The 18270-nt window shown below is 44.8% G+C and overlaps 1 protein-coding gene across 2 annotated transcripts; it reads right to left on the bottom strand.

The window, feature by feature from the left end:
- Nucleotides 1–743: 743 nt before the first annotated feature.
- LOC134043490 (single-stranded DNA-binding protein, mitochondrial-like) lies at nucleotides 744–18086 on the bottom strand. 2 transcript variants are annotated; one of them, XM_062491875.1, is made up of 16 exons: nucleotides 17754–18086; nucleotides 14882–15081; nucleotides 14300–14348; nucleotides 12528–12700; nucleotides 11755–11876; nucleotides 10378–10524; nucleotides 9506–9607; nucleotides 9102–9187; nucleotides 8041–8211; nucleotides 7813–7955; nucleotides 5338–5374; nucleotides 4324–4384; nucleotides 3272–3412; nucleotides 2548–2635; nucleotides 1934–2022; nucleotides 744–909 (listed from the first exon to the last, which is right to left on the bottom strand). In XM_062491875.1, the coding sequence occupies exons 1-16, from the start codon at nucleotides 18084–18086 to the stop codon at nucleotides 863–865; spliced, it is 1989 nt and encodes a 662-aa protein (XP_062347859.1). In that variant the 3' UTR covers nucleotides 744–862. The 2 variants fall into 2 exon arrangements, with proteins under 2 accessions (XP_062347859.1, XP_062347860.1); XM_062491876.1 differs by lacking the exons at nucleotides 7813–7955; nucleotides 8041–8211; nucleotides 9102–9187; ... (5 more) ...; nucleotides 14882–15081; nucleotides 17754–18086 and adding an exon at nucleotides 5457–5484.
- Nucleotides 18087–18270: the final 184 nt, after the last annotated feature.

Raw genomic sequence — 18270 nt, 5'->3', positions numbered from 1 at the left:
ACAGCTGCTGAGAATTCATACATATGCTAGAAGACTTCTTTGGCCACAGAAATATTTTAACACACAGAACTACCCATTTCTGAGGCATAAATATATATAAATATATATAACTACTGACACATTATTAAAATTAGTGTTCAAGGCTAAATGTAAATTCTGAGCTTCAACATCTCTGAAACAATTACCCAAGACTTTGTAAGGAAATGTGACCAATTTGCTTTACATGGTGGCAGCCAACAGCATACAGACCTGATATGTTTGTGCTGCAGAACCAGTTCTTTTTGGGAAATCTGAAACAGCGCACACAGAGCACAAAAGAAGGAAGAAACTAAAGTGGAGGAAATTAATCCTTTCCAGAGAATATTAATTATTCAGTGTGCATTTGGGACAGCAGTCCCATGTCACATGTTGCTGCCCACAGACTGACACTACACCAGAAATCAGGCACTGGGTAAAGTGTCTTAAAACCAAAAACAACACAATACAGACACAGCTATCCTAATTTTAAATCTCCAGTGAGTACAGAATAAAGGGTGGATTTTAACAGCTGAAAAATCAAGCCTGCTGTAAATCAAGGCTGTTTCTCCACACTTCATTACTTTTCTCTTAGAGTAGCCATAATAGTATTTTTCATTTTCCACTTATGTAATTCTGACAGCATTTTTGATTTCTTTTGTGTAAGACCCTTTCCTCACATCATAACAGAAAAAGCACATGGAAAAACAAGACACAGATGTACTCTCTACGTAACAAACATTTTATTTATTTCTTAAAGAAACTACATCATTATATGTGATTACAGAATTATGAAGCACTGAAAAACCAAAGGAATGAAATGGCGTGGATCCAAGCACTAAGGACATCACACCTTGTCTCTTATTGAGCCATCACTCAGAAAAATCACATTATCTGAAAAGAAATGAAAAAAATTAATCTTGAGCATTGTTTTGCCTTGTTGCAAGCCTTCACACCATGAAGCCCAGGCATTTGTGTTAAAGTAAGTTGCTAAGATGCGGATTTTGGAATAGAATAATACTTCATAAAACAGAATAGTGTCTAATACAGGGTTCTTTCTCTACATCCCCTGAAAGCAGTCAATTCAAGGTAATCATATGTACTATGGAACAAGTGTGCTAAAGCTGATGAAAAGCTGCTGAACACTAGAAATATTTTAAAATAATGGTTTAATTTTTTGACTACAATCTCTATCAGTTACAGCTTCATTCCTTTTTCTTTTGTCATGTTCAGTCTGCACTACCATGTCAACAGCCTACAGGGATATGGGAAACTCCTACTTCATCAAGCCTAAGGAATTTCTAAAATGTCTTGAAACTGGGCCATTTGAACATGAAACCATTAGGAGAATACTAATTAAAAAAGAGAATTGTTTCTCCCTTCCAGTAATTTATAGCACTGCTAGCTGTTAAAGAGGCTGCAGAAACATCCAGGAATATGACTGTTCTTTTTCCCTCGCCCCCCCCCCCCCGCTTACTTTTCCTCTGTCCTAGTGTTTTTAGACATACTTATATAACAGAAATGTTTGCTCTACTGCCCAATTAATTTATCCCTCACTCAAAATGAACACAGTAGCAGCTCTATCCACAATAAAGATGTAGGATGCTCAGACTATTTTAAGGCTCAAGGAAAAAGTCCAATGTCTTTGTTTTCCTTGTTGTGCCAAACCACGGCACAAGTCTACTCCTTATCCATTCTGTGGGGTAAACAAATGACACCAACAGTTTGCAACTGCATACTCTCATTTTCTGTGTGTTCTCAAGCAGTGCCAGAGGAACTCCAGTACACACCATGCATTTTCTGAAAATCCCTAAGTGTGGATACTGAGGATGAAGACAAACCAAGCTCCATTTCAGAGGTCCTCCAGGCCCTTTCCATTTTAAAGGGGCAAGGGGCACCTTGGTGCTTTGTTCCTTACCTGCTATAATTGTTGTGGCCTGTCGCCTCACATTGTTCTTATCTGTATATTCACCATAATCTATCTTTCCTTCAACAAAGATTCGAGAGCTGGAAAAAAAAAAAAAACACAAAAGAATTTGATTTTGGTCAAAGAGCTGTGTTGCTGTGTTCAACTCTGTAATCACACCATGGTTTGGGTTGAAACAGGGTCCTAAAGATCATATGTTTCAACCCCCCCCAGCTATCAAATACCATCCACTACATCAGGCTGCTCAAAGGTCCATCCAGGCTGACTTTGAGCACTTCCAAGGATGGAACATCCACAGCTCCTCTGGGCAACCTGTGCCAGGGCCTCACTGCCTTGACAGTAAGGCTTACATCTGTATGTTCAACCTGAATTTCCCCTCTTTCACTTGAAGCCCGTGACTCCCTGTCTTGTCACTATACTTCCTGATGAAAAGGCTGAATTCAGAATCTGATTCAAAGTACACAGGCTTCTGTATGTTGTTTTTAGTAGCTCTTAACTTGTTTTATGGCACCTGTTCTTGCTACAGTTCCTGGCCACCATAATTATTCCAGTAATCCATTATTAAGGCATTATTACACCCTCACTCACATCTGTTATTCACTTACCCCTTCCTCACATACTGATAGGTGACATCCCTGAGGCCTGGTCTGAAGACAGAGATCCTGTGCCATGTTGTCTTCTGACTGATGTCACCTAAGGTACACAGAAGTGACACAGCTGGATGCCAAATCCTCTTAGTGATACAAGACTCAAATTAGTTTCAACACATTGGTATTCTCAAATTATGAGAAGTGATTTGAAAAGAGAAATATACCAGCACCCCATCTCCCACTTTACTCCAGAACTAAATGTTCCACTCATCTGTGTCCAAACAAATTCTTGTGCAGAAGCACAATTCAAACCAAGACATGCTTTTTCTCTAAGACAGTGCTCATGCTATTAATTTTTTTCCCCTCAGACACTCCACACTGAATAGAATTTAGAGAATGAGACCTCTGTATATGCAAACTGATGACAGAATCAATGAGAGAATTATCTTTTCTTGACTTTTCTCATCCTGAAATACAAGTAAGAGTATGGAACCCACTATGCCTCTGACAAACTCCACCAGTGACAAACTGCCCACTCAACATACTCTCCTCTCCTCCTGAGGAAGGTCAACAGCAGATCCCTCTTCAGTATATGCTGCTGGGGATCACTAAGAGACACACAAATGCACCAGCATCTCTGCTGACCTCAAAGGAACCTTCCTGCACCCCAGAGATTTTCAAGTGTGGTGTTGCTGGCCATGCAGCCATGACCTGGGACATGTTGCTCATGCAGACTCACCTCCCTGGCCCACTTCACTATCTCCTGTCCGCCACATTTCATTGGTTGCCAGGGAAAATATGGTAACAGGATTTTTTCCTTCCACTTGCCTCATGATAGGGTCCTGTCCAACCCGACCAAGCAGCTGAACACGATTCATGGCTGAAACGAGAGATCAAACACACATACAGGTGAATTACAATGCTGCTAAGCATGGCAAGCCCTAAGTCAGCAGCTTTTCTCAAGAGCCAGGATCACAATTTTCTGCAGCTCTCCTAAGCACTTTCTAAGCTCTTGTGACATTTGGCTTTTTTGGGCCCCAGCAGATAGTTGATTGTGCAGTACTGCCATTATCACTGTGAAATAATTGATTTAAAAAGCCAGAGATTCTTTGTTCTTTCTGTTCCATCTCTTTCACGGACACATCCATGTATCACTTGAGACTAATTTGCATTTACTTACTTTGACTTTTGTTTCATAATGATAAAAATGCACAGCAGTACCTTTGAAACAAAGTTACATTACTATACTCCATCCTCTGAATTAGAGTCAGTTTTTACACCACTTCCAGGCCTGGGCAGACACAGCCTATATGCCTTCTCCATGTTCAAGGAGAACTAAAAGAGGTCAAAGAAGTATCCCTTGTGCACAATGAGTATATGAAGTGAATAGTGAAGGCTGAAGTACCTGGAACAAATCCTGCTGGGGCAGCAGCACACACCCAAGTGCCCCAAGGAGTCTGAGAAACAAGCACATAAGACACCTGAAGGCAGGTGTTAGAAGCCATGCCAACAGCAGACCCAAACCATTACCTCAGATAAAGTACAACTACCTGCCCTATAGAGGTGGTAGTCCTTGTCAGGGCTTTTTTCTTTTCCCCCTAAAGTGCTGCTTCACCTGACGGAGACCAGACAGGAACCCCTCAAGAGTTCATGTGCTTGAAACAACACGTTCCTAGTGCCCACACTGAGCAGCTACTATTCCTACCTGCTTCTCTCCTGCCCTATTTCAGACGTTCTAAAACTGAGAAACACAATGAGTAACAACTAAATTGCATTTCAGGAGTTACTTACATCTTTCAAGTACCAATGAGGTAACCGTATCAGAGTCATGTCTTACAAACTGGCGTAGCACCTGACAGAACAGAGAAATGTGAATTTCCAAGACACAATCTATGAACAGCACTCACAAGCCTTTACACCCCATTTTCTGAACATTTGGTGAGTGTATCTTGCAAGTGTGTTCTTTTCTAGGTAACTAATGAGAGAGCTGAGGAGAGAGAGATCTGTTCAGCCAAACAGAGCTAGTAAGATTATTTAAAGAACATCTAGTTAAATCAAAGTTGAAGAGTTGCCCAGAAAGAAGTGGGGCCCAAAGGTATACCTGCAGCAGTTATTTTTGGGACAGACTGTAACTACTGTTTTTTTGTAATACAGAAATAGGAGGGCAAGAGGTGTGTAGCAGAGTGGGGGGTTTAGTTGTTTGAGCTTTAGCCTTTGAAATCAAACAGGTCTGGTAGTTGTGCTTCATTTCAGAAATTAACCACCACGGCCCAAAAAAAGTATATCCATCCACTGGAATAAGCAGGAATGGATGCACTGACACCCTTGTTTCCAAGGTAAATCTAGGACACAAAACTCTTAGTACTGCAAGTGGGAAAGCAGTAAAGGAGCTGCCATTATTCCAGCAAATATTCCATCCTAGAAGAAAGGCGTGGGGTGGAAAGAAGCCCATAAACACTTCTGCTAGAGAACCATGCGCAGGAACTGGAAAGAAGGCCCGTTTCCCATAAGACGCGGTTCCAGGCCCGTGAGAGAGCTCCCACTCTCTCTCCCCCAGGAGCAGACCCAGCGCCGAGGCCCCAGCGGGAACCTCGGGGCGAGGCTCAGCCCGCCGAGATCTCCCGTTGCAGAACTGCAGCCGAGCTCCGTGTCCGGACAGTCGCTGCCAGCACCGCGGCGAGGCACAGGGGCTGGAACTGCTGCTCCCCCGCCGCCCCTTCCCCGCCCCGAGGGCACCGGGGCCCGCCCTCCGCCGCGGTCGCAGCCCGAGCGCCCCCGGGCCGTCCCGGCCCCGCACGGCCCTACCTGCCACGCCGGTCGCCGCCACATGCTGCCGCCGAGCCTGCGGAGGGAAAAGTAGGGCTGAAGCAGCGCCCCAGAGAGCCCCGGCCCGGCCCCGCCGCCCGACCCCGCGCCCTCCGCACCTCGCCGGTGCCGCCGCGCTGCGCCCGCGCACGGCCGGAACAGGAAAGGGGTGGGCAGGAGGCCCCGCCGGAAACGGCTCCGGGCGGAAACACGGCCGGGTCCCGCGGGTCCGGACCGGGCTGCGTCTGCACCGCGCTCCCCTCGCCGAGGGAGAAAACCCAACAAAATTCCATCACTCCGTCATCGGTTAAAAAAAGCGATAAAACCTTTATTCGCACGAAACGATAGGATCTAACAGTTAAAAGCCAGCATTGTGCAACATCACAAAACGAAGCAGTGGAACCTGGAAATAACCGAGTTCCCAAGCTCTCCCTCGTAACAGGGCAGCGCTCTGTACAACCAACACAAACAAGCATCAAGGACCCCCAGAGGTACATTCAGCCGGGAGAGGGGGAATCCCAAATGCAAAATACATACCACAGTTAACTCGGGCAGCTCCAAAAAGCTGTCAAAGCCCTTTCTGATTGCCCTCATCTTTGCTGAAAGGCTGCAGTTCACAGGCAGACAGCTGCACCACGTGTGATGTGGAAATGGGCACAGACAGACACAGCCACCAACACGCCGCAGTTGTCTCCCACACACGAACAAGGAGCCCTCCCCGATTGACAGAAAGCAAGTCGGGCATCAGGGGCTAACTAGTCAGTCAGAGCACACCCAGTTACAAAAAAGTTTTGCTGCTGAAATTTGAAAGAATGTTTTTCTACTCCCCTCTCCTTAACTCAAAGTATTTCCTATTACTCCGTGTCCCCCCCCGCTCAAGTGAAACATCACTCCAGCTGCATCCTGAGCCCCCCCCAGGACTGCTGTGTAACCAGCCTGGCTCCTAATGGCTAAATAAACTGGCTGCCATAGTCTCCACCTTCTTGCTCCTAGAAGGAGACAGCTGTAGATACTGTCTCCCTGTACAGCCATTATCACCCCTCTAAAGATATAGTCAGCCCAAATGTTAAGACCACAAAGTCACCAATAATAGGGCCCAACTCAAGAGGGAAGTGAGCAGAGAAAACATCATCCTTTCATCACAGCAGTTATACTGAGTCTATAAGCAAGGCCAGTTACACAAGAAATTAAACAAGTAAACGATTGAGGACAACCTTAAATCCCATTATCCAGCACTTGTAAGCCAGTCATTTTCTCAGCCAACATCTCATAATAGGGGAACAAAAAAAAAAAAAAATCAATAAAAAGGAAATGACAGAGAGACAATATGGGGCACTGGTCTGTGCAGACCCTCTGCTTCCACAGGGCCATTCAGCAGTCTTTGGACAACACAAATTCAGAAACCCAGAGTAAAGCTAAACGAGCGACAGCTCTTCCCTCCCACCAGACGCTTGCTCTTCTGCTTAGAAGAGGTTTCAGACTCTTGTAACTTGGCACTTCCTAAGGCTTGGTCCTTCATGAGGGTCTGGGCAAGGCGAGCTGCTTTAAGTTCCCTGCAGGGGGGAGACGGAAGGAAGAGGAAAGGAAGAAAACCATGTCATGCATGAATCCCCATCAGCTACAGAAGCAAACTGAACAATCTCGCACAAGAGGGTTACTGTAATAATCCAGTGCTGCTGAAAGGGGCAACTTCTCAGCCTGGAGGGTAACATGAAGATTACTGTCTCTAGAGTTTTTGCTTGAAAAGGTAGGAGCTCTGAAGATTTACCAGAAGAAAACTATGTATCGGGTCAGCAACCCACTGGCATCAGTATGAGGAACATCTGGCTCAGTTTTTCTCCCATTATTTCAGATATTTGTGAGTGCTGAAACTTAGATCAGTGTCATGTCATACATAAATACCCAAATGAAGGCATATGCTTCTTTTCCATTGCTTTTCTTCCCTTTCTGGTACCTGCCATTCTTTCAGAGCACTCACTATTCTGTCTACACAGAAAATCTACTCCCCAGACGCCTTCTGCACTTCGAGGGGCTGTCGGGCAGTTCTTAGATCCCAGCACCTCAGAACACTACTGCAAACAGCAGTGAGAGAACAAGGGGGAAAAGGATGCCTGCCACCACCTGATATTTCTCTTCCTTCTATGCTTACAGTACTATCTCAGTGCATTATCAGTTCCTCATCTGCCCACTGGCTGCAGGTTGTATCAGCATCTAGCATCACTAGTGGTTGCAGGAAGCACATGAGTTCACTGTTTTAAGTCAGCCAGCTCCTCCAAGCCAGAGCTGAAGCACAGCTACTGCCTGGGCACAGCAAGTCCCTGTTTTACAGCCCCATCATTCCCCCAGCTTCAGGCACAAGAGCTGCAGGGGATTTCTGCACGTGCATTCTCCCTGCACTACCACCCTCCATTCAAAGCTGGTGACCAGCATGGCTGTGCCCACACCTTCCCCCCTCCATGACCAAGCCACCCCTACCTTTCCAGCATGGCAGTCTTGCATTTCTCTACATTTAGCTGCTCCTGGAGCTGCACAGCTTTTCCACATGAAGGACGGAGAACAGGGTGTTTGGTGAGAGCTGTGGCAGAAGGTCTTTGTGCTGGGTCAGGATGGATCATGAGCTAGAAGGCAAAGGAGTTCAGAGTTTAACACTCCTGTCACATGCCAGCTGCAAAAGCCAGCATCCTGTCAAGAATACTTCCTCACCTTAAGGAGCTCAAGGAAGCGGTGGGGGAGCTTCTGGGGGATGGGTGGGATGTTGCCTTTGCGGATGTGGTGCCACAGGGCCCCGTTGTGAGGCAGCGCTGCTGCCCCGGCTGCCAGAGCCACCGTGAGTGCCAGGGCAAAGATGTCTGCCTTGGGCAAATAGCAGTATTGCTGCAGGGAGAAGGGAAAGGTGTTAGGAAGGAACATCTTGCTACACTAAGCAAAGGTGAATTGGGGTACGAGCTCAAAAAGAAGCAGCTGAGCAAGTGTGTGTACACAGCACTGCCTTCAACACCCCAGTGAGCTGTTTTCTTCTCTTCACAATAAAAACATTGGCAGCAGGCAGTGCCACTAACCAACAGCATGCCGGCTTTCAGTCAGCCATAAGGACCTTGCAGGCCACGTTGGGATCACTGAAGTAATTCCAGAGGATGGCCTAACATTTGTACCTCCATCCTTCACCACAAGGCAGTAAGCTCCCCATGCACAACTCAAACTGAAGATTGTGTCTGATACATCGATCTAACAGTTCCTAAATCCACCTGCAGCACAGATATTGTCACCTAAATACCTGAACTGAATAACATCCAGGCTGGTTGTTCAATACTGATTCCTTTTTCATTTGTTGTGACAAAACTGTAGCCAGTTTAAGAGGTGTGTTCCCACCTTCCCACCACTTGTTTAGTGTTTGTTTTACAAGGCATCTGTCTGGGTAAATGTATTCCTCAATCACAGTAGTTTAATCCCAGCTGGATATGCAAATCAAATGTCTTCAAACTGATAAAGGCTTTGTCTCACTGATCCCTCAAGGGGAATAGTTGCAATAATTCAATGGTAACTACTTATGAAGTATTTATATATGAAGTATGTATTTACATGTTGAGACCCATACCACCACAGTTCACAATGAAGTGCTAATTTCACAGATTTCATAAGTAGACCAGACAGAAGAAAGCAGAGAAGAGGAGGAACAAGTTAGACTAACGACTGCTCTACAGCTGATCTCTTCCCACTTGCTCTTCCACCCTATTCTCCCCACTGCCCTGCTCGAGCAGTTGTACCTCTTGTAAAATCTCATTGGCCAAAAATCGTCTGTCTCCTTCCTCCACTTGAGGGTTTGTTATTGATGTCACATGTCCAAGGTCACCTGAGACAAAGAACAAGAAACTTAAATGTAATGTAGCAAACTGAAGTCATTCTGCAATAAAAGCTTGCATTTGATAGGCACCAGCAAAGAAATACTGAGTAAGAGCAAGCCTGCTCTTAACTCAGGAATTTGCACTTGGAAACAAGCACATGAATTTTCTGTGACTTGTCTTCATAAAGGAATTAATTCTGGTGAGTAATTGGGGCATTCACAACTACCCTATGATTTTCGTGTGCACATCTCTTCAGGACATGGCAGCCACAGGCAGTAATGGGCAGCCCTAATCTTAGGCAAGCTGTAAAGTAGGCTAAAACCTACCAATCTTATACACCACACCAGGAGAGAATTCATCTTCACTGTCACTCTCCTCCTGCCCAGCAGGGCCTGAAACTGCCAGCTTGTGACAGATGAAGATATTACCTGCAAGACAGAGAAGTTTAGCAATAAGGTGATATCAGTAGTCAGGCTGCAGCAGCCTGACAACTTTGCAAAAATCCCACCTGCCAAAGTAGTTAAGCTTTGCAGCCAGAGAAACTGGCTTCCCATGCTTCTCAGCCATTAATCAGCTTCCTGCCCAGCTCACATTCAGCCACACAGCTGGCGTAAGACAGCTGTATCTTGTGGATAAAATATCCCAGTGAAGTCAATTTTCCCCTGCCCTTCAAGATAGAGGCATAATTTCAGCAGGAAACAGGAGTTCCCCTCTAAGAATATTAACTATGTGACAAGGGGAGAGCATTGCCCTGGAGGTGACCATCCTGAGCTGCAGAGAGGAAACCTTGTTACAATTTTTTGCAGGAACTTAATCCCCAAAAGTAGGTACACACACAAAAGCCAAATTTTGTGCAACAAGACAGCAGTAAATAAGGAAGTCCCCATCTTCCCTGGCAGCCTTACTTGCTCCACCAGTATGAAGGTGATTCCCATGAGCCAGGATTACAAAGGTCATGAGACAGGAGTGAAATGCTGCCAACTATCAGATTGCGCAATTTTAGAGCAGCAATAGTGGCACAAATCAAAATTATTTTTTTTTTTAAAGAAAACACCCCAGAACACCATACACAAGACAAGGGAAAGATCCTCTTATTTGAAGCTCTATACTCAGTCCACTCAGAAGGATTTACTAGAGGTCCTACCCCTGAGGGATCACCAGGAAAACCCTCCACAAATGAGGAAGGCACTATGCTTACTAGGTTTGATATCCAGGTGCACAAGGCCAGAGTTGTGGATGTATTTTAGTCCCATGGAGACTTGCAGCAATATTTCCTTCAGCTCTCCTTCTGAGAAATACTGCCCAAGCTTTGCATTTTCCAGCAGCGCATCTTGGAGACTCCCACCTAGGGGAAAAGAGTCAGTCTGAGACCTCATACAGACTTTATGGAACAGCATGTTTGAAATAGCTTAGCTGCCCAGAACACCTGGAGGCCTGCTAGTGACAAATCCCAACCACACCAGCTCTGTGTGCTCTGGGACATCACCATTTGGCTTCAGCCTTTCCTCTCCCTGAAATGCCCAGCATCCTGCGGGACAAGGACGAACAACTGCAGTTCAACCTTCAGCCTACAGCTCTATATCCTGCCAGGAAGGCTGACCTGTAAAGATGGTGGCGCTACCGCAAGTGAACAACAAAAATTGCTTCTGCTGTGCTTAGATGCAGAAAGCATATCTAGGAATGGTGGAATAAGGAAATTAAGCTCCCACTAGCAGATTTTTTTGACTGAAAAGCATTAACATTCAACACAGTTTTGTGCATCTCCATTGAGACACTTTGGATATTTCAGAGCTACAAAATATCATACCCTCCATCTCCATCAGTTTACTTTTCACCACCTCTTCTAGATGTTCAGCCACCAGAACACAAGCAATTCATCAATCCTGCAGCAGTAAGCACCACATTTCATAGTTCCCTCCACCAGATTCAAAAGCAATTCTCCAAACAGCTGTCACCACTCTTCATCGAGCCCAAAGACTACAGGTACAGTCAAAAGATAAACATTGCTTATTTTCCTTCAGCACCTCTGGTAGCTAAAGGTATCTTTTGAAATGTGTCTCAAGCAATGGTGTTGCCAAGGGCAAACTCAGGTGGGAGTTTCCCACCTGGCCTGCAGCATCCCATTTATTCTTTGCCTCATCATTTGCTCCATTCCTCCACAATTGTCAACCCCTTTCTTCTAGCTGGGATGCAAGGTGCCTTCATCTCAACCAGTCACTACCCTCCCCCATTTTGAGGAGGCTCTTGCCATGGTACACAGCCCCTAAGTCAGCAGCTCTTGACTCACTCATACCAGGTGTTACCTGGACAGTCCCAACTCTAAGCATCAGAACAGGGAATGCTTTTCCAGACCAGCCAAAATAGACAGTTTTCAAATCTCAGAAATATGAAGGTTATTCACTGCTTCTAAAATATTAGCACCACTCAGAGCTTCATCTAAATATCATGTGTCCTTACTGTATTCTCCACAGAAATGCAGCCCCAGGGCAGTTTGATTTCTTGCAAGCCAAAACACCCTACATTTAAGTACTGAAGAAGGCAACTTTGCCCATTCTGAATGCTGTCCAGCTCTTACCATTGCAGTGTTCATTCTGGATAATCATGTGGTCGTCCTCTGCCCAGGCTGAGTAGTAGCGCACAACGTGGGGGTGGTGCCCCAGGACTGCGTGAGCATAAACCTCACGCAGTGCCAGCTGCCTAGGGAAGCACACAAAAAGCAGAGGTGACAGCCTGCCCTGCCAGAGGCTGCCTGGCACCAGGAGAGGAGCCCTGGTTTGCAGCATGGAAGTCCTGAACCCCTCTGCTCCCCCTTTCTCTCTGGTTTTGACAGACATACTGGCTCTCACAGCTGCTGAAACAAAACCTGCCCTTGCTTAAATGACATGAACTGCTGTTAAAGAAAATCACTGAGCAAGTCTTTTGTTAAAGAGGCAAAGGCAGCAACAGCTCCAAAGACTTGGCTTTGGCATACAGGACACCACAAGCTGGTCAATACAAATAAGAGTAGTGCTGGCCATAGAGCAAGGCAGGGACAGCTGCATGTCTGCCAAATAAACTTCTTGACAGTTATTGTAAAGAAACTATCTGGACAGACCCAAGGTGTTCAGGTATGTTGTCCTCCCACTTCACAGTGCATGTGACTTCTTCCTTCCCTAGACATTTATGTTCAGTAGTTGTATAGTGGTATCTTCCCCCACTCTCACAGCTGTTACTTAGAAGTGCAACAGCCACCAGTTTTTGCTCTTACCACCCATCAGATGTCTTTAGATCCACACTCCCTCCTTCCCATCACACCTCTCAAGAATATGCCCATCATGTCAACTGGCAGTTTCCAGTAAGCACACTCACTCATCTGAGGATCCTGCCAGAGGCCTTTTGGAGCGTTTGATGGCATAAATGCACCCATCAAGGCGTTTGATGCACTTGTAGACAGAGCCAAATTCCCCCATACCAATTTTTTCTAGTTCCAGGAACTCCTTCTTGTAGCGGGAAACCATATTGCTTGCTTTCAGAGTGTATCTCTGCAAAGTCACCAAAACAGCAAAGAGATATAGGAGTTGAAAGAATTAATAGCTGTCATTGTTTTAGAGGTGTTACACTTGCTGTCACTGAGCACCCACACTGCTCCCTTTCCCATTCTGGCTGTTCATCCAGGCATATGTGCAGGTGTGTGGCCAGTTCTTGAAATGATAATTTCAATTATTGGAATTGCCTTTCACCCGTTGTATGCTTTTTCTGACCTCTTAAAGGCCACCTTCCCTGGTTTGGCCAAGTTGCAAGGCTGTTTGGTTGGTTTTATAAAATCAGGACTTGTTAGCCAGAGAGGTAGAAATTATAGTTAAGGAGAAATTTAGTCTAGTTGGCTGTATATTCTTAAGCCTCTTGGGTTACTTCCATCACATTTCTTCTCTTGACAAGCCAGACCAGCTCCTAGACCCACAGCTGGTAGAATCAGGGATGAACAGCAAGTAACAACAATATGCTGGCCTCAAGACAGGACTTGAGAAGACCTTAGATCTATTACCTATTCTGAGCTCAGGAGAGGATCTTGATATGCTGGCTTCCTGTGACCCCAGCTATACAAGAGCTGCTTTACCCTTGCCTGCAGCCAAGGCCATTCTGTTTCAGCTGAGACTCTCCAGGTTTGAAGCACCAACTGCTGACCAGTGGCAGATTACTGGGGTCTCAGTCTATTTGTTTGTATTCCTACTGATGTCTCACTTGGAGACACTTCTCCACAAAGGGCTGAAAGGTGGCAGAACTGTTGGAATGTAATTATTACTACAATAATGGCCACTAGGGATCTAGTAACTGCTGGTACTGCTGGTAGAGTGATGCCCACTGGCAGGGAAAATAAGTAAAGAAAAGATTAGCACTGGAGCATGAAGTGAACAGCAAGAGTGGGTTAAGTGATTTTTCTCCATCCTTCTGCATCGCTTACAGGGACAGCAGCTCATGTTGCACAGGTTTCCACAGAAACCACTGCTGCGATTGTTGTAGTTTATGGTACATGAGCTTACAGAGGAGGGGGGTAACACCTGGTTCTCACAGCCAGTAAAATGTAGCTCATATGAAACAGCAGCCCTTCCCAATAGCTTGCATTTCATAAGGCAGATGTATTTTATACTAATCTTAAATACTCTTTAAAAGCTTGGCAGTAAAAATACCTCCTTGTTCACAATTTTATACCTCTATTACATGCTCAATCTCATTAGCACTCAAGCAGAAAAATAGTTCAGTAATTCACAAGTTACTTGAGGCTTTCTAGGTAAAACAATAATTGTGGCAGCCCTGGATGTTGTCTGGTAGCACATTTGCTCTGAGGGTGTAGTTTTTCCACGGAAACCCTTTGCCTGCAATCCCAGTCTCCTCGGCTAGAGGGTACCGTTATCCTTCCATAAGCCTGGCTATTGCACAGTCACAAAGAACAATTCCACCTTTTCCAAGTTGGTCATCTCAAACAAATGTTCACAAAACATTTAGCTTAGACCTTTTCTGTCATAGATATTCATCCTCTGGCACAACACCATGGTTTATGCTCCAATAACAGCATAAATTCCATTAAATGCCAAGCTTTTACAAATATCCACTCAGTGGGAGGAAAATGTACAGACACTCACCTTTGTAGGTAGTTCTTGTTTAATCTGGCTTCCTGGATGAGGATCATTCCTATAACAAGATTAGGAAAGTCTGGTGTATCATTTCAGTGCAGCAATCCAACTGGAGTTGTGATGAAGCCATCTTTCAAAGGAACCTCCAAACCTTGCTTTACAGGCTAATAATGTATTTTATAGAGTTCATAAACAAGCTTTTAGTTGAGCTCTTAGACTGTAGTCCTGGGTTCGGAATTCTTTATTTCCATTTAGAAGGCCTCCACAAAGCAATTTCAGTACTGCCCACAGGACACAGTGGCATTGTCCAGCAGCATCATTCTCCTGGCCTCATTATTACTGGTGAAGCAGCAGCCATTGCACTAAACAGAGCTGTTGATCCCCCACTTACCTTTCTGAACAACGGCAATGATTGATTTTTATTTATATTTCTGTTACCTTTATTCATCTACTAACATTTACTCTACACCAATGAATACTAGAGAAGTAGATGACTCATTAACAAATAAGCCCAGATACTGATCATCTCCCATTACTCATCCCCTTCCAACAGTCTGATTTCAGTCTGCTGCTTAAGGGTAGCTCACTTACAGCTCTCCTCTGGCCTTCTGTTTGCCATTAGGATGAAAGAGCATTTGTCGATAGGACTCTGGTGTGAAGGGATTAATGTTGACAAGAGAAGCTTGGGAAGAGTCATCAGAGTCAGGACGAGGAGTGAGTCTCAGATGTCGGAAGCCTTTGGGTGGGCCCTTTGTTGCAGATGAAGGAAAAGCTGTCTTCGACAACAGGCTCTGTATTGAAAGAAGAAAAATGTGGCAAACTAGGAAATATTTTTGTTGGTGCTATTTCAGAATAAAATTCTTGTTCTCTTGTAAATCAAGGAGAACTCAGCTCTTTTCCTTGGCATAGCTGAATCATTAAATGCCTGTGTCCCTAGTTTAGTCCCCACAGTTTTCATTTTCCACAAAGCATTTCATTCTTTGCCAAGCCCGTTTGTATTCTTTTTCCTCCTCACTTGAGTGAGGCCTAGAGAGCCACTTTGGCAAGCACAGTTCTCAAGAGGAACCAGCTGCTCCCCTTTCCCTCCTACAGAGAGGTAGAAATTGCATCATATGTTGCATTAGTACGGAAGACCTAGTTCTGCCAGGCATGGACTGTTGTATCTGTTTGGTCAGAACAGGTTTGTCAGGAGGTGTGCTAGAACACCACCCAAGTTTTCCAGCACTAGGAAAGGGATTTTTTTTAAGCATTTTTTTAAGCAGCATTAGGATAGGGGAAGTTGCTGGAAATTTTTCTTATATGGCTGCTAGCAAAGCCAGAAAAAAAACCATTTCACCTCATGAATAAAAACCAGACTCGCAGAAATTTAAGTTCAGAAAGAGTCTCTGGATATTCTGTAGTCCACCTTGCCACAAAACACAGACCATTGTGTTGCACTCACTAGCCCAGAACCTTGGGCCATGAAAAGCATAGACACCAGTCTTGAGCAGATGACAAAAATCTACTCACTGTGATCTGACTTCAACTTTTAAAAAATATGTTTGGTTTTGACTTTTTTCAGCTTTGAGAGAGTGGTATAAAGTCTAAAGGGTTATTTAGCACTGTGCTTTCTTCTAGTTGAAAGCCCTTTAACTAAGAGAACTGACAGAAGTCTCCCTGTTGAAGATCAAGGTACTCCTATCTTTTCAATCCCACAGTGGTCTCACTATTATGGTCCTGGAGCCACATCTTCACTCACATCTGGTGGCTCCATGTGCAGTTTTAGACAGGGCTCTGCGCTCACATCCTTTCTATTGCTTCCAAATGTTCTAAGGCCAATGCTCCCAGGTTTGATAGATTTAGGTCCTTTAGAGCCTATCTTTTGCAGCATGCTTGGCATTCTTCATCCCAGGAGAGAAGAAAAAAAGAATAATTGATTTCATGAAATTGCTGCTTATGGGCTACAACATGACAAACTACAAGCAACATGTTTTGAATCATCCAGCCAACACATTGCATCTACACAATGCACACCCTGAAAGCAGCCTTCATTACCTGCAGCCTGTCTGGTTTGGAAAAGATTTTTATAGACCTCTATCATGGTTTAACCCCAGCCAGCAACTTAGCCCTCTGCTTGTGAGCCACTTTTGCTCACTACTGCAATACCTTCCTCAGGGGGATGGGGAGCAGAAACAGGGAAAAACAGGTAAAATATGCAGGTTGAAAAAAAAAGAACAATTTAACTATTAAAAAATATTAATTATTATTTCTATGAAAAGAGACAATAAAACAGTAAAACCCAAGACATACAAGTGATTAACAATTATTCACCACCTGCTGACTGATGTCCAGCCCATCCCTGGGCCCTAATCAGCCCCTCCTGGCTAATAGCCTTCTGTTTATATATTAAGCATGACATTCTACAGTATGAACTTTCCTCTGGTTTGTTCCTAGCAGCTGTCTTGGTTATGGAGCCACACAGCTGCCAGTGCTTGTGCTCACTGGCAGAACATGGGAAACCGAAAAGTCCTTTACTTTGGATAAACACTACTCAGCAGCAACCCTGTTTTAGCAACACTGTCTTTAAGTTAAGCCCAAAATCACAGTGCAGTACCAGTTACTAGGAGAATATTCAGTCCATCCAAAGAAAGGACAACTGCTCACCTATGATAAGGTGAGGTTTCTTATAAAGGGTCACTGCAGGAAATTTTTAGAGTGATGCCCTGTAGTCTGCTTTCTCCTAAAGAGTGGCAGGCCATTCCTCAGTAAATATTGCTGTACAGTCTACCACATAAGGCTAGAGGATTATCCTTCTCTCTACACAGTCAGATTTTTGTAGGACAGAAGTCAAATCCTACCTCAGAAGCACTAAAGGACTGATCTTCTGTGTACTACTTGAGCAAAGAAGCAAAGAATCTATCAGTAGATCAGGAACATTGAGATAAGACCAACAGCTACACTCCACTGCAGGTCTGGACTGCTTGGAGCCATGCGCACACCAGAAATTATCTAGGAACAGAGAAGCTGGTGCCAAGTCAAGAAAAAAAAAACAGTTGTATTTACCCTCTCTAAGAAGTTAGACATAACGGGGACTGGGATCATTCTCTCAAATTGGATCAGTAACACAGGCACAGAGAGGCAAACTTCCCACCACAAGCACATATCCGTTTGCTACCTCTTCCACAGGAGATTTGCTACCCTGAGAACAAAGCCCTGCTTTCCTCAGATTCACTGTTTCAAACAAAAAGAAAAACTCTGGCAACCAGACAACAAGCTGGTTGGAGCTGATCAGACATGCCAGGCAAAGCACACATTCCAGCCAAAATGACATTTCCAATTCTCAAGAAAAAACCCACTTGCATCCAAAAGTGTGCTGAATACAGCAGCAAGGGCAGCTGCCTATTTCCAAGTTCCCCTCAAAGAACAAACTTCTCCAAGGGAGACGCATTTATCTCCTACAGAGCTTCCACAGTAGTGCCATTACCTTAGGAGTGTGTGGGGTGTCACAGAGCTGCAGCTTTTTCCAGGTGATGTGAAGTGGTGTCTCAGGTTTACTCCAGCTCTTGCTCACAGATGGGGAAGACTTCAGGGTGGGACTCATCCAGGCTTTTGTTCTACTCAGGAAGATCTCACTTAACTTTCTCTGAGGGGTTGCTGGCAGAGGACTGCTCTCTTGCCATTTCTGGAACTCTGAGCTTCTGGGGGGGCTCAAGCTCAGGGAGTCCTCCTCATTTACACTTCTGTCTTCACTCTCTTCACCACAACTGGAAAAGTCCAGTCGCTGAATAAATTCATTGCTGTTGTCCCAGTCATCCATGTTAGCACATAGAACAGGTAGAGCTGATACTGGCCTGTTTTGTTAGAGGGGCAGAGGGAGAGAACGTCAGCAATATTTACAGATAAACTACCTCCTTCGTTGCTTTATCATGGGCATCAGTTCTGCTAACCACACTCCTCAACCCTACATACACAGAAACCTTGGTCATTCATCAGTGAAGTTA

This window comes from Cinclus cinclus, chromosome 4 (genome assembly GCF_963662255.1).
Source record: "Cinclus cinclus chromosome 4, bCinCin1.1, whole genome shotgun sequence".
Classification (NCBI taxonomy): domain Eukaryota; kingdom Metazoa; phylum Chordata; class Aves; order Passeriformes; family Cinclidae; genus Cinclus; species Cinclus cinclus.
The sequence above is the reverse complement of the archived record's forward strand: the minus strand, read 5'-3'. Positions and strand labels throughout refer to the sequence as shown.